Consider the following 14,752-nt stretch of genomic DNA (forward strand, 5'->3'; position numbering starts at 1 on the left):
GGCCATCTCCCGCTGCTTGTTGCATTATCTCAAGTATAGTCTTGATCTCTTGTCGTGGCTTAAGGAAAGAATTTGATTTCCTTTTATGTTTTCCTTTAATTTAGCTTCTTTTCTTGATCATTATGACATATCTTACATAATTATAAAATTAAGGAATAATGGAAAGATGAGTTTGCTTGATTATCAGTGATCAAATCATGATTGATGTGTAATGAAGCTGTAGTTTACTTGTACAATTCACTCTTAATTTTTCCGAAGACTATGGGTTACCATTCCGTCATCATGAATTGGTGGCATTGGTTATTAAGAGTCAAATGTTTACAACAACTGCCAAATTGATACTAACTTCAGGTTAAAAAATAAATGGTTGAGGGTGAATGCAAGTGTAGAAGTTGTCAATTGTTAATGTACGAGGCATTCTATGGACATATAATATTAATTTGGTCTCTGGTTTTATTTAATAAAATTGCCGTTTATTCACGAAAACAATAAGTATTTGTTTTCATGCAATAATCAATTTTTAGATTTCTTTAATGAACAATAATGTTATTTATTGAAATAATCCACCACTACTTTTGAGATGATTTTGTTGAGTTTTTTTAATAGAAAAATATTTGAATAATTAACTTATACAAACAATTTATCTTAACTATTAATTTTGACTTGCAGAATAGAAGAACATTATAATAATTAATTTCCGATATGGTATAATTGATTTAAATTAATAATATTTATTAAAATTATGCCTTAAAATAACTGACTTTTGTTGTCAATGTACATTTTTACTAAAATATTATAAATAATTTATTTTTGTTTGATTGTAATTTTCTTACTTTCGTTAAAGCAATAAAAAGGAGGATTTTCGCTGCAATTTTTATCAACATTTGCATTCAAATTCATAAATTTGAATTAGTTAATAGTGGGATTTTGTAGATCTTTGAAATTGGAGAAAATGAAAGATGGATTTGAGGAGCTCTTTTTACATCTTAAATTTATACATATTTTTTTGTGTATTTTTTTCATTAAAAAATATATTATTTTAACCATTTAAATAATATTAACTCTAAATTTTTAAAATTGAATGGAATATTATTTTTTAAAAATACTTTATAATATAACATTATTTAAATCTATTCAAATAATTTATTATTAAAACAATCAATTTAAGTTTGAAGTTATTCATTTGAATAATTAAATATGCAACACTTGTTTTAAATAATTTTATTTTTATAATAAAAAGTAAATTAAAATATAAACAGTATTTCTAAAATGTATTTATTTATCTATATTTTTCTCTTTTTATTGCACAAATCCCACAAAATAAACAAAAAACTCCAGACATAAACCCAAACGGTACGGTTAACGGGTTTTATTTTGAAAGAGTTTAAAAACAGAGCGGTCAGAGTAATTTAAAGTGAATCCAATTGGGACTCTGGAGAAAAATCTACGGGCCAGCGGACACCACCGTGTCGAAGGCCGCGACTTTCACTTGTAGTGATCTGCACCGCCTTTCAGCCTACAGCGGATTCTCGGAACGAAATTTAAATTTAAATCCGTCCAAAACCCTAACCTAGTCCGTCTCGATCGAACTTCTACCTCACTGACAACTCAAGTAAGCTGCAGGAATGGGGAAGAAGCAGCACAGCAAAGACCGGATGTTCATAACGAAAACGGAGTGGGCGACGGAGTGGGGCGGCGCCAAATCCAAAGAATCTGGCACCCCTTTCAAACGCCTCCCCTTCTATTGCTGCGCGTAATTATCCCCCTTTTTCCTTTCCTTTTTTCCCGTGCCGTGTATTTTTTTTTTTTTTTTTAATTGATTTTTTGATTTCTGATGCAGTCTCACGTTTACGCCTTTTGAAGTCCCCGTTTGCACTGCAGATGGCAGTGTATTTGAGATCATGTAAGTCCTTCCCACAAGCAAGTTTTTGTTCTTTATTCTTTTTTCTTTTTAAGTGAGTTGGGATTGGTGCTGGAAGGTGATGGGAAGTATGGTAGAAATCCAGTAACTGGAGCTCCGCTCAAGCAGGAGGATTTGATTTCACTCACTTTCCACAAGAATTCTGAAGGTAAATTATCTGTTCTTTAACCTTGGTATACGATTTGACATATTAATTTAAACTGGAGCACTCTCTCTTTCTGTTCCTCATGAATATAACATGTATATATATTTATTTATATAACTATGTGTCTATGAAATTGTTTCTCTTTTCTAACTTAAGTGTCTTGGTGACTCTATGTTACTGAAAGACAAAGGGAAATGCATGCAGTACACAGACTATAACTTTATCTAGGTTAGTTAAACATTCAATTTTTTCTCTAGTTTATACATAAGGCTCTTGACTGCTCAACATAAATTGCACAAATTGATATAACAGAAAATGGACATGATTGCAGCTAGTTAAGCAAGGCGACTAAATAGCCCATGTAAGTTCTATCTGGGACTTGTAAAAAGTTCAAATTGGTATAGCTTAGACATAAGGCACTTGATCTCCCTGTCAAATGAAACTTGCATTAAAAAGAGTTGGTTGCAAGCGGTTAGTGAAGCCAGTAAATAGACCTCTTGTTGCTGTGTCAGAGAACAGGATGGTAAAATGATAGCTTGAAGAAACAAAAGCATGTAGTTAAGGACCTTTAATTGTTTTTGACATTGATCTCTTAACAGTCAGTGGTTCTGAAACTTTGAGTTGCTGTATTTGTTGTAATTAGTTCTACACAAATTTCTGTTTGTAGGAGAGTATCATTGCCCTGTTCTAAATAAGGTTTTTACGGAGTTCACACACATAGTTGCTGTCAAAACTACTGGCAATGTGTTTTGTCATGAGGTACAATACTTTTACGTTTTCTAAGTTGTTTAATACCTTTCCCTTAACCGCGTGTATTTTTATTTTCATTCATCAGAATTGTTGCTTTTTTAGGCAATTAAGGAATTAAACATTAAAACTAAGAACTGGAAGGAGCTTCTCACTGATGAACCCTTCACTAAGGAAGATATTATAACTATTCAGGTAAGAATTCATTTCACCATTCTAGGTTGAAGTTTAAGATATCCAAGTTCTATTTCAGAAGCAATATTGAGTAACTCTAATATGTGTTCTGAATTTTCCTTGTAGAATCCTAATGCACTTGATAGCAGGGTTCTTACTGACTTTGATCATGTGAAGAAAAACTTGAAAGTTGACGACGAAGGTGAAGTTGCGGTACTTTTGATATATTTTGGACCTGCTTTCTGTGTGTGCCTCACAATTGTAATTCATTTTGGTCTTATATGACAGAACTAAAGAAAATGGAATCTGACCCGTATTATAACATAAATGTTACTGGGGATATAAAGCAAATGCTTAAGGAGCTGGGAACTGAAAAAGGTAAGGAGATCGCTTTACATGGTGGTGGTGGGAGCAAGGCTATGAATGAAAGAGCTGCAGCTCTTGCAGCCATTTTAGCTGCAAGATCACGTATCAAGGATGACGCTGAATCAAAAAGTGATGAGAAGCCCAAGCAGACATTCAGTATTGTAGATGCTGCGTCTGCTGCAGTTTATGGAAGAAGTGCTGCTGCTGCAAAGGCTGATGCTAGTCAAAAAACTGCTGCTCGCATAGCGATGCACATGGCTGGTGAGAGGGCCCCCGTAAATGCGAAGCTGGTTAGTTCTTTGAGAATTCTATTTGTATGTTTCTTCTGCATAAAATTTTTTCTTGGAACACTGTATCTAAAAACCATTGGTGTCTAGTCAGTCAAGATGTAGATGCTCAATTTCATAGAACTTTTCCTCCTGGACGCTAAGCTGCAGAGGTATAGTTTTAACCAAACCATAATGAGCCTTGTGCCGCCAATTTTATATGTTAACTAGTTCTCTGTTAGAATCTGTCAAAGAACAAAAAGATTTTATCTGCTTTGCAGAGAAATTGGGTTCTTTAGATGCAGTGGCTGTCTGGATTCCCACTATTAACTTTTAGGTGATTCATTTTCTTTCCTATAATGTATGCAAAATGTTCAGAAATCTGAAAGCTATACTCAGTGAGAGAATGTAAAGCAGTCTTTTAAATTAAAAATGCTGAGTTAAGTGCTAGCTTTGCTTTCCTTTTGCTCATAAAAGTAAGTTTCAGAAATACTACCTCATTCTTACCTTGAAGATGTTTAAATGTTGCTTAGTAAATAAAAAAGGAAAATTTTATATTAAAATCTAAAGGAAGAGACTGATCATATAAATTTTTTCAATGGGCCTCTGACTAAGTCTTGCGATAGGAATCGGGAAATATTATTATCGACTATATAGGGTCAGTCCAGATATCAATACATTATTGGTTAAGCGGTTAAGGGTATTATTCTTTAGTAGTGGTTATGATACCATGGGTTTGACTTCATTAGCGACAGCCGGCAGATGTTAATTAACCCGAAGTTGATTGATTTCTGTGAATCTATTTAATCTATAATGTTTGCTATGATCAGATTGCCACTAGTTTTGATTTGCTCACATCTTTCTAGTGCAGTAGTTTAGGTTCATTTTCCATGTTTTTATTGAGAACATCCATTGATTCTTTGCTTATTTTAAATTTCAGGTTAAAAGTCGTTTCACAACCGGTGCTGCTTCACGATCTTTCACTTCTACCTCTTATGATCCTGTTACCAAGAATGAATATGAATATATTAAAGTTGAGAAAAATCCCAAGAAGAAAGGTTATGTCAGGCTGCAAACGACGCATGGTGATTTGAACATTGAGCTGCATTGTGACATCACCCCACGAACATGTGAAAACTTCATCACTCTTTGTGAACGTGGTTATTATAACGGAGTCGCTTTTCATAGAAATATAAGGTATTTTGATTGTTTTAGGCAAATCTAAGTAGTTGGAGTTTTCTTTTTAATTTAAGATTTCGATGCTGAGTAATGTTGCACCTGATGTACAGAAACTTCATGATTCAAGGTGGAGATCCTACTGGGACTGGAAGAGGAGGTGAGTCGATTTGGGGGAAGCCCTTCAAAGATGAACTCAACTCCAAGTTAGTTCATTCTGGAAGAGGTGTTGTTAGTATGGCGAACTCTGGTCCTCACACGAATGGTTCGCAGTTCTTCATCCTGTACAAGTCCGCAAATCATTTGAACTTCAAACACACAGTTTTTGGAATGGTTGTTGGAGGCTTGCCAACCCTTTCAGCAATGGAGAAAGTACCTGTTGATGATGATGACCGACCTTTGGTTTGTATTCTATACTCTGATCTATTTTGCATCTTCAATCTTTATTTTGCTGCCATTTGCCTAGAGGTGATCCCGTTATATACAAATCATCCCTTTCGTCATGCAATACAATCCAACCTATTCTTTTTTTGTCTCCGGTTCCATTTGTTCTTATGGTAAAGTTGCATTCGTTAGTGTTTAACTGTTTATCTTTTCAATATGGTGCTTACCATGATGAAATCAAGTTCATGCTCGAGCTTTTGCTGGAGCTACAATATGGAGGATTTCCATAGTCGTTAGGATGTCTAATGCATTTTGTACTGCATCGTAGGTTTACTTTATGCTGATTTCATCTCATCTTTGATTTTCTTGCTGACACTGTCCATCTTATTTCACATGATGTTTGTGATTAAGTTACTCTTAGAATTAGACCTTGCGTTGGAATTTTACTTCCTAGCTTTAGTTTTTTACTTGTGTCTTTTTTCTTTTGTTGCCCTTTCAGGAAGAGATTAAGATTATTAGTGTAGAAGTATATGTCAATCCTTACGCTGAATCTGATGAAGAGGAGGAAGGGAAGACCAATGAGGAGAAGAAAGTTGAGGATGAAGAAAATGTTAGTTTTGATACTGCTTGATGTTGCTACTATGTCTTTCTTTTGCAGTTCAAGTTACACCTGTTTTCTGTCTTGACATGCTTTCTTAATACTTTCAGGATAAGATTGGTTCATGGTACAGCAATCCAGTGACAAGATCAACAGAGACTCCTGCTCTTGGTGGTGGTGTTGGGAAGTACCTGAAAGCAAGGATTAGTCAGGCTGCATCTGCCACCAGTCTTGATATTGATGCACAGGCTGGATCTGTAGTGAAGAAAAGAAAATTGGGGGTGTCCAGTGGAGAACTTAAAGATTTCTCTTCTTGGTAAGATTTTCAATTATTTTTGTATCTCCTGTTAGATATATCATCAACAGATTAGTTGAACTGTGTAAGAAAATGAGCTACTGGGTTAGACTGGTGTATATTTACTCATATGCATCTGTTGGGTGACCAAATTTCTTCCGCAATTTATTTTCGTAATTTGAGGAATGTTCACTAACTCTTACCATTAGTGTTGCCTGGTCACCGAGATGAGTTGGCAGTCATTAATATTATGTCTTACCTGTCCATCCTATGTGCTTCAATTTTTAAGTTCTAGAAAAAAAAAAAAAGTAAAATACTAATACTACTTTTGGACTGCAAGATGGATTAGTACCCTACTTGTTATGTGAGTATATGGACACTTTCATATTACTTCACTCTTATTGCTGTCTACAATTAGAGTATCTTGGACTCCATAGTTTGTTCACTCAATATCCTACTTTGCAGGCTCCGCAGCAACTTGCCGTTGACCATACTTTATAGTCTTTTCTATATGCAACATCTACTTTTCCCATACTAAAAAAGCATAATGCTTGAACATAGGAGATGGTCTATCGGAATTCTTTCCGTTAGCATTAACTTGTTGGTACTTCAGAGTATCATTAGTGGTCCTTCGCTTCAATATTATGCTTCTAGCAATGACCTGAGCTTGCCAAAGTGATTTAGCTCCCTTGGTGAGGAAGAGAAGTGAGCACAGGATTGATACAATACTAATCATTAACCTGTATGCCATGCTATGTAGTGATTGAAAGTCTTGCTTAGTGTCTGTTCTGGGCGTCTTGAGTAGCTGGTCTTTTGCAGGCCAGGAGTGACATACATACAAGCATTTGATAGTGGTGACCACTCGTTTATTGTGGGTCACACTAGTAGAAATTGTCCCCTCACAAAGTGAGTCTATTCTAGTAGGAAAAAAGGAGAAGCTGTGCAGGTGAAACCCACTTTGGGTTTGGCAGGAACCGTGTGGAAGGAAAAAAGTGAGAGAAATGGAAAATGCAAATGAAATTGGGTTTTCCTTTGTTTAGAAGTGGACTTGAAGGAAAGTGGGGGTAGAAAAAGTGAACGCCACTTATTTTTTGTCAAGCAGCGGGGGATAGCGACCATTTAAGTAGTGGGTGACCAGTGATGAAACTGGCAAAACTTTGTATTTGGTTGGAAAGAAATTAGAAAAGGGGAATAGCCAAATATTTAGCGATGACAGGGAAATTGGAAATTGGGTTGTCCCTTTACTATCCAGTAAAGTGGTGATTGAATAAACCCTCTTGCCTTGAAATTGCATCTAATTATTAAAAAACGAAATTGAAACGAGTTACAGGTTTTAGATGGTAGGATAGCACTCTCTCATGAAACCTTTTCATAAAACAGGGGAATTGAATCCGAGTTATGATATGTTTTGTTTCTTTGATGTTTGTTTTACAAAAGCAAAAGGGTTAGGTCCGTCCAACCCTCTTTTTAGGTCTCAGGTCTTGGAAGCTTTATCCTCCCACCCCACCTAAGGTAGGGCCGCCTCCACATCACAACCCCAAAAAGAGGAAAACAAAAAGACTTAATGGATGAAATTAATAGGATATTAAGAAACAATAAAATTGCAAAGGACTAGAGATTTGCAGGGAACAATACTAAGTTATCAGTTTTCTATTCAATGGATACATTGGACCAGAGTTTTTAACCACCTTTAGCCCTCAATTTATTAGTATCAATTGTGCTTTGTTTAATTTCCTAGTCAACATCAACATAAATTAAATGCTGCCCTCTCAATATTCTACAAATATTTTTTTAAGTTTGGGCCATCTGATGTATCATACGCTCGTTTTGCCCCCTCCGGCTGATTAATATATACGCTATTATATTATTAAGACCAGTTCCACAAAAGCAAAAAAAGGAATCTTTGCTTTATTCTGCTTATTCAATTGCTATAATTCCTTCTCTATATCTTTATTTGGTACCTGAAGTCGCACGCTCCTGCCCCAATATTTGGAAGGTTGACATTTTCTGATCGATAAATTCACGACTATTGTTTGAATTTTAAATTGTTAAATTCCATTTATTTTGTTAATTTAACTTGTGACATTTTGTTAAACTTACCTCTTTTGTGAAAGTATGATATTGATGTACTGTACCGAAAGAACCTCAGCTGAAAACTTTTAAACAATTAATTTGAACTTGGGCAGGATCTCGAATCCAACCAATTTGATCTACTTTTCTCCTTTCTTTTTTTGATTCTTTTGAGAGTTCAAAGGCAGAATAGAGGCGACCACATAATTGTTCTCTTTGGGTGTTATCATGAGTTTGTAGAATATCTATGTGAATCATAACTACTATTCAAATGTCGATTCCATCACCATAACATACTCAAATCAAAGTGAGGTAAAATCATTTCACATATCTAAATTGATTCAATTTTATGAAAGACTGTCCCTCACTTGGGTGGTATATCTCTACTCTCACCTCAAGTGAATTAAAACATCAAAAACTGAAGAAACTGTCATCCCATGCCCACAGTGTTTGTACAATTCTAATTTGATGATCGCCTTCATTCTTCGGGCACATCATATGTCACTTCTCTCAAAGTTCATCGTACGTACTTCAGATGCATGTATGACGCATCACTTCACCTATTCATCATGTATATTAACAATTCAACTTAAAGAAGAAAGACAGTATGTGTCCCTTAATTCGTGGGGAAAGGAGCAGCAGCAGAGGTTCCAAGGAATATTTCTGGAGATGATTTTCAGGCAATGTAAATGACTTTACTAGACAGCCCCTGCTGCTGCCCAAAACTAAATGGATCATGAAATTTTGGTTGTGAGCAGATGATGAATTCATTTTTCTTGGATTTTGGGAGGCAGTGTCCGTTTGTGATGGTATTACTACTACGTACTGTCCCCAATTTTGTCTGCAATAGAAACTACACCCAACCCCCTCCCCCAATAATATTACTCAATTCTCGGAAAAGACAACAACAGTCCAAACATGGAATTTTCTCCAATCATTATTGTCCATTATGACAACGTTTTACTTACAAACACACCATCTCTTCAAAGGCTCCTACTCCTAATTCTACCACATAGTTCCGCTACTGTTATATGATTATTAAAGAACGATCTAAAAATTTGAATGTAGTGTTTTCAACTTTAACTTGGTCATAAACGGGAGGGCGATATAAATACATGGGGCGGAGAGAAAAGTGATGAGGAGCATGGCCTTGATTGAAGAGATGAGTATAAGTGTATTATATGGTATGTTTTGAAGGCAAGAAGTTTAAGAAGAAGATGGGATGGATGGATGGATGTACGTATGGGTATTTGGGAAGGTAGTATAAAAAGGGAAAAAAGTAGTCAAGTGTTGGCAGAGTTTGGAGAGGGATTGGGGAGCAAGGAATGTTGGTAGTGGTGGTGGTGATGGTGGTGGTGGTGGAGTTGATCATGATCTTCATGCACGCCCCGCCGCAGCTTTTCTCATTCCCCACCTCCCCAAACCCCCACATTATATATATATATATTTCTCACGCCTGCACCCACTACCTACTCCTCTCTCTTTCTCTCTCTTCCTCTTCAATATATGTGTGTATATATTTATACATTTACAGATACGACTATAGAGGAATTGAAAGGTAAAAACAGTAGTGATGAGGCATTTGCTTTCATGATATACATATATATCTTTTTCCCTCACTTTCTTCATCTTTAATTTGTCAGACAATTTTTTCCATTTAGCTTCAAGTTGGATTTTGTACTCCACTTTTATATCTTGCTTCTGTATTTCAATTTGTTAGAATTTTTGTAAAGTATACCCCACCCCCACCATTCTTGCTCCCCATACACATCTTCCCTATAAAGAAAAGCAAAGTTTTTCTCATTCAGACTCTCTCTCTCTCTCTCTCTCTCCCCATATCATCTTTTTAGGAGCAAAAGCTTATCTAAGCTAGCAAAATTCCAAGTTCAAGATTCTCCCCCTCCCTCCACCCCTTCTTAATTCAATTCCCCTACCTCCATCACAAACCCATACATACGTACTGATCTCTTCACTTAAAATATATATATATATATATATACAAAAACCACTCCAACAATATTAATATTCCATCAGAATCACTTACACAAAGGTTGAATTTTTATTTCATGTTTGTGGGTCTTTTGATTAGATGGATACTTTGTTTAGACTAGTCAGCCTCCAATCTACTGATCAGTCCTTCAACTCCAGCAGAACTTCCAGCAGCTCTAGATCCTCTAGGCAAAACCCTTACCACCAAGACGACGAAGAATGCTTCAATTTTTTCATGGATGATGAAGATTTCTCCTCTTCTTCTTCCAAACACTATAATCCTTACCACCACCACCCCCAGCCTTCCACCGCTACTCCCACCACCACCAACACCACCGGCAGCGCCACCCCAACTCACCACCATGCCTACGACCAATCCTCCGCCGATCAGTTCTCCTTCTCTCCGGCACGTGACGTGAACCTGGAATTCGCAGCCTCACTTTCCGGCCAAAACAGTAAGTGGGCTCATGATATTCTCTTGGAGACGGCAAAAGCTATAGCTGATAGAAACAGTGCTGGATGCTCAACGAGCTGAGTTCTCCTTATGGGGATATCGATCAGAAGTTGGCTTCCTACTTTCTCCAGGCCTTGTTCAGCCGCATGACGGATTCCGGCGAGCGAACTTACCAAACCCTGATCTCTGCTTCTGAAAAAACTTGTTCTTTCGAGTCTACAAGAAAAATGGTGCTGAAATTTCAAGAAGTTAGCCCCTGGGCTACCTTTGGGCACGTTGCTTGTAATGGTGCAATAATGGAGGCTTTTGATGGTGAGAGCAAGTTGCATATAATTGACATCAGCAACACTTACTGCACGCAGTGGCCTACTTTGTTGGAAGCCATCGCCACGCGTACCGAAGAAACCCCTCATCTGAGGCTCACCACCGTGGTGGCCAGCAAATTCGGAGGCGCAACTGGTGGCGCCGCGGCGGTGCAAAAGGTCATGAAAGAGATAGGCAGCAGGATGGAAAAATTTGCGCGGCTCATGGGCGTGCCATTTAAGTTCAACGTCATACACCATGCTGGTGATCTATCTGAGTTGAACTTAGCTGAATTGGACATCAAAGAAGATGAAGCCCTGGCCATCAATTGTGTTGGGGCCTTACATTCCGTTTCGACAACTGGTAATCGTAGGGATTTTTTTATATCTATTTTCAGAAGACTGCAACCTCGGGTTGTCACCATTGTTGAAGAAGAAGCTGATCTTGATGTAGGAGTTGACGGGGTTGAATTTCTCAGGGGTTTTCAAGAATGTTTGAGATGGTTTAGGGTTTACTTTGAGGCATTGGATGAGAGCTTTCCGAGAACAAGCAATGAGCGGTTGATGCTGGAGAGGGCAGCCGGACGCGCCGTCGTGGACCTTGTGGCGTGCCCGCCACCAGCCGCACGATGGTCCCACCGCCTGCATGCCGGCGGGTTCACTCCTTTTCCTTTTAATGAAGAGGTGTGCGATGATGTGCGAGCCCTGTTGAGGAGGTACAAAGAGGGGTGGTCAATGGCACAGTGCTCGGACGACTCCGCCGGAATATTCCTTTCCTGGAAGGATCAGCCGGTGGTGTGGGCTAGTGCATGGAAGCCTTGATGACTCAGACTCCCACCAAGAAAAATGGTGGAGGGTCCCACGTGACTTGTGGCTTTGGCACGTGCATGTCATCTATGGAGTTGAAGTGTTTTTGTTGAAGGAAAATAGGAAAAGGTATCATTGGCTTTTCTTTTTAATTTTTAATTTTTCACTTTTATTTTTCCCCCTTTGGATTGCATAGAATTGATGAAGTAACTAATTCTCATTAATCTTGTTACCAATTTCTCATCATCTTCACATCCTAATTGCAAAGATTGTTAAGGGCTTTCAATTTTCTTGATCATCATCAATGTCAACATACACACTCTTTATTACAACAATGATCTCAACGTAATTTGAGCAATTATCAAATAAAACTATTATACATATGTATATATTTGTCACATCATAAATTAATGATCTAAGTGTCCATTTCAAAAGGTAGGATGGATGAATTCTAGTGCCCCTTTAAGCAAAATGGGAAGAGTGATAGGACAAAATAAAAGCACAACCCATATTCATGAAATGAAAATCATCTTTTCTTTTATAGCTACATGATTGCATATATATATATATGTATGTATTCCTTAGTTTGTTTGTACTTTTGATTTGACATGTAACTTATTTAGTGTAATAATGTTCTAATTTAATTTAATGGAGTTGGTATTAGGTATGTGGAGATGATATCATCTTAAGAGGTACAAAAAGAGTTATAAATTGTGGATTTTAGTTAAACTTCAAAAAAGGTCGTTATCTTGTTTGGGACCATAGAATCTTAGGACGGCCATGGAGTTGGGGGGTGTTTGGGAATCCATCAAAAGGTGTTTAGTCATTAGTGGAATTATGGGCATAGTGGCAAACACGCTTTATAGATATTGTCTACTAGTACGTATTTTTGGCCCATCATCCCTACCAATTTGAATTAGTCACTATTAAATTAATCCCACCAAATTTGATATATATATATATATATATATATATATCTTTTCATATAGTAAGTTGATTAGCTATATTTGACTTGTTTCATATCTAAATACACTATACTTGATTTTTAATGCTACCTTAATAATGTGAATCAATCCTTACACGCTGTTCGTTCAAGTACATTATATTGATATTTTTTGTCTTTTTTATTTAATTACAAGTACATTCCTTAATGTTGTAATTATAATTTACAAGTATATTCTTTATTTAATGGCAGAACTTTATACACATGACCCACTGGATACATTATACTAACACTTTCATAAAAAATGTGTCTGTAATTTTATAAAAAAATATATATATATAAAAAATATTTATATAATTAAATCTAATTTTAGACAATATTCATGTAATCCAAAAAATAAATAAAAATAGAAACTTTTTGGAGGGATGAGTAGAGATGGGCCCATGACCAAAAATCTTTTCCATAGTGATGTTGCATCATAAATTAAGGGGAAAAAAATAGGGTAATACTTTTAGGCCCACTTAAAATATTTATATATGGTGGGAACTTCTTTTAAGGGTCTCACATTTCTTAATCTTTGGGTGAGAGGGAATTGCCTGTCTCCTCCACTACCTTTTTCCTATCCCTTTTCATTTTCTATAAATAATAAATAATATATATAGAAAATGTAGGTATGGTGACTTTCCACTTTTCCTTTTAAATTTTATGAAAAGAAAAAAGCATTTGATTTTTTGTTAGAGGAGTGAGAAGAATATTTTTGCTACAATTAAATTTGACTAATCGAATCAGCTATAGAGTAAATGTATCACACTTGTTATGTGATTGATCATTTTCTTTAAATTATATATTAATATATTTACTATATAATTAATTTAAATTTGATCAAATTGAATCCGAGAACTAAAATTACCAAAGTGAGGGGGTGTTTGTTTTGCACAGTACTAGAAATGGGGGGCAGGTGGGAGTTTGACAGTGATGAGTGCATAATGGATTAGATTTTTGTTTTGGGGTGCGTATGGAATAGGTGCATTTCTATAGGGGGTATTTTCTAATCAATTGCATTCTTCCCTGCCTTAACATAGAAACCCCCCCCCCCCCCCCCCCCCCCCCAAAAAAAAAATTAATTAATTGACAATTATAATATTATCATTTATTTTAGAGTAAATTACAACCGACTCTCATAATATTTGATATAATTATAAATGCCTTCATTTTCTGAAAGTTATAGATTCCCGTCGATTTTTATTTTTGTTTAACAATAAGCTCAATTTGTTAGTTTTTATTTGGTTTCCATCCAATTTCTGTGGTGAATTGCCCGAAATGTCTTTTTGGAATATAAATTATAAGTATATATATAAATATATTTTGAATTTTTAAAATATTTTTATGGACTAATATCCTTCATGTATTTTACCCATCCTCAGTTTTTTATATTTTTTCAAATGTGTTTGTTTAAATTAGAAAGAGTAATATAATAATTTATACTTTACCGTCTAGGGGCTGCATAATTATTTTTCATTTGATGAGGGTATTGTAATTTTCAAAACAACGAGAGGATATTCATAATTATACCAAATTTTAGGAAATGTAGTTGTAATTTAGAATAAATAATTGTTGTAATCGTATTTGTTTATTTTATAGATATGTCACTAACGATTTATATCACTACTAATTATATTGTCACAAAACACAAAATTATTGTCATTTAAGTCCAACTTCAAAATTGCTAATTGATATTTTGTTTATAATATGAGGTGTATCTATACTACTAATTAGCCAACTTTACTATGTAAAATACAAATCTGAGGCAAACAATAGTTTAGTCAAGTACATGAATGATAAATGTAATTATATTTTTATAGAATTATTCATTTTTTTTGAAATGGTATACTAATCACATTCAAAACATTAATTATTCACAATTGATTAGCTCAAACTTACCAAACCTAAAGAAATTGACATAGTTAAAGATGGGTGATGAGAGTAGTTGAAGTGGGTTGGTTGAGAAGATAAAGAATAAATAAAAAGGGAAAAGTTAGTAAGAAAATGAAGATGAAATTAAATAAAGTTGAACTAAATCCAAAATGTTGAATGTTGTCTATAATTCAGGGCTGT

General features: G+C 35.6%; 2 protein-coding genes across 2 annotated transcripts; both read left to right on the top strand.

Moving 5' to 3' along the window:
* Positions 1,391-6,336, top strand: LOC105177820 (peptidyl-prolyl cis-trans isomerase CYP65). Its single transcript, XM_011101075.2, is given in 11 exon segments — positions 1,391-1,753; positions 1,841-1,923; positions 1,986-2,069; positions 2,734-2,825; positions 2,919-3,008; positions 3,114-3,189; positions 3,276-3,643; positions 4,560-4,816; positions 4,909-5,197; positions 5,679-5,789; positions 5,888-6,336. Coding segments are annotated over 11 exon segments (1,788 nt in total). The 5' UTR covers positions 1,391-1,625; the 3' UTR covers positions 6,098-6,336.
* LOC105177821 (protein SHORT-ROOT-like) lies at positions 9,704-11,940 on the top strand. The gene is given in 2 exon segments (XM_011101076.2): positions 9,704-10,643; positions 10,646-11,940. Coding segments are annotated over 2 exon segments (1,476 nt in total). The 5' UTR covers positions 9,704-10,231; the 3' UTR covers positions 11,710-11,940.

This window comes from Sesamum indicum, linkage group LG15 (genome assembly GCF_000512975.1).
Source record: "Sesamum indicum cultivar Zhongzhi No. 13 linkage group LG15, S_indicum_v1.0, whole genome shotgun sequence".
NCBI lineage: Eukaryota > Viridiplantae > Streptophyta > Magnoliopsida > Lamiales > Pedaliaceae > Sesamum > Sesamum indicum.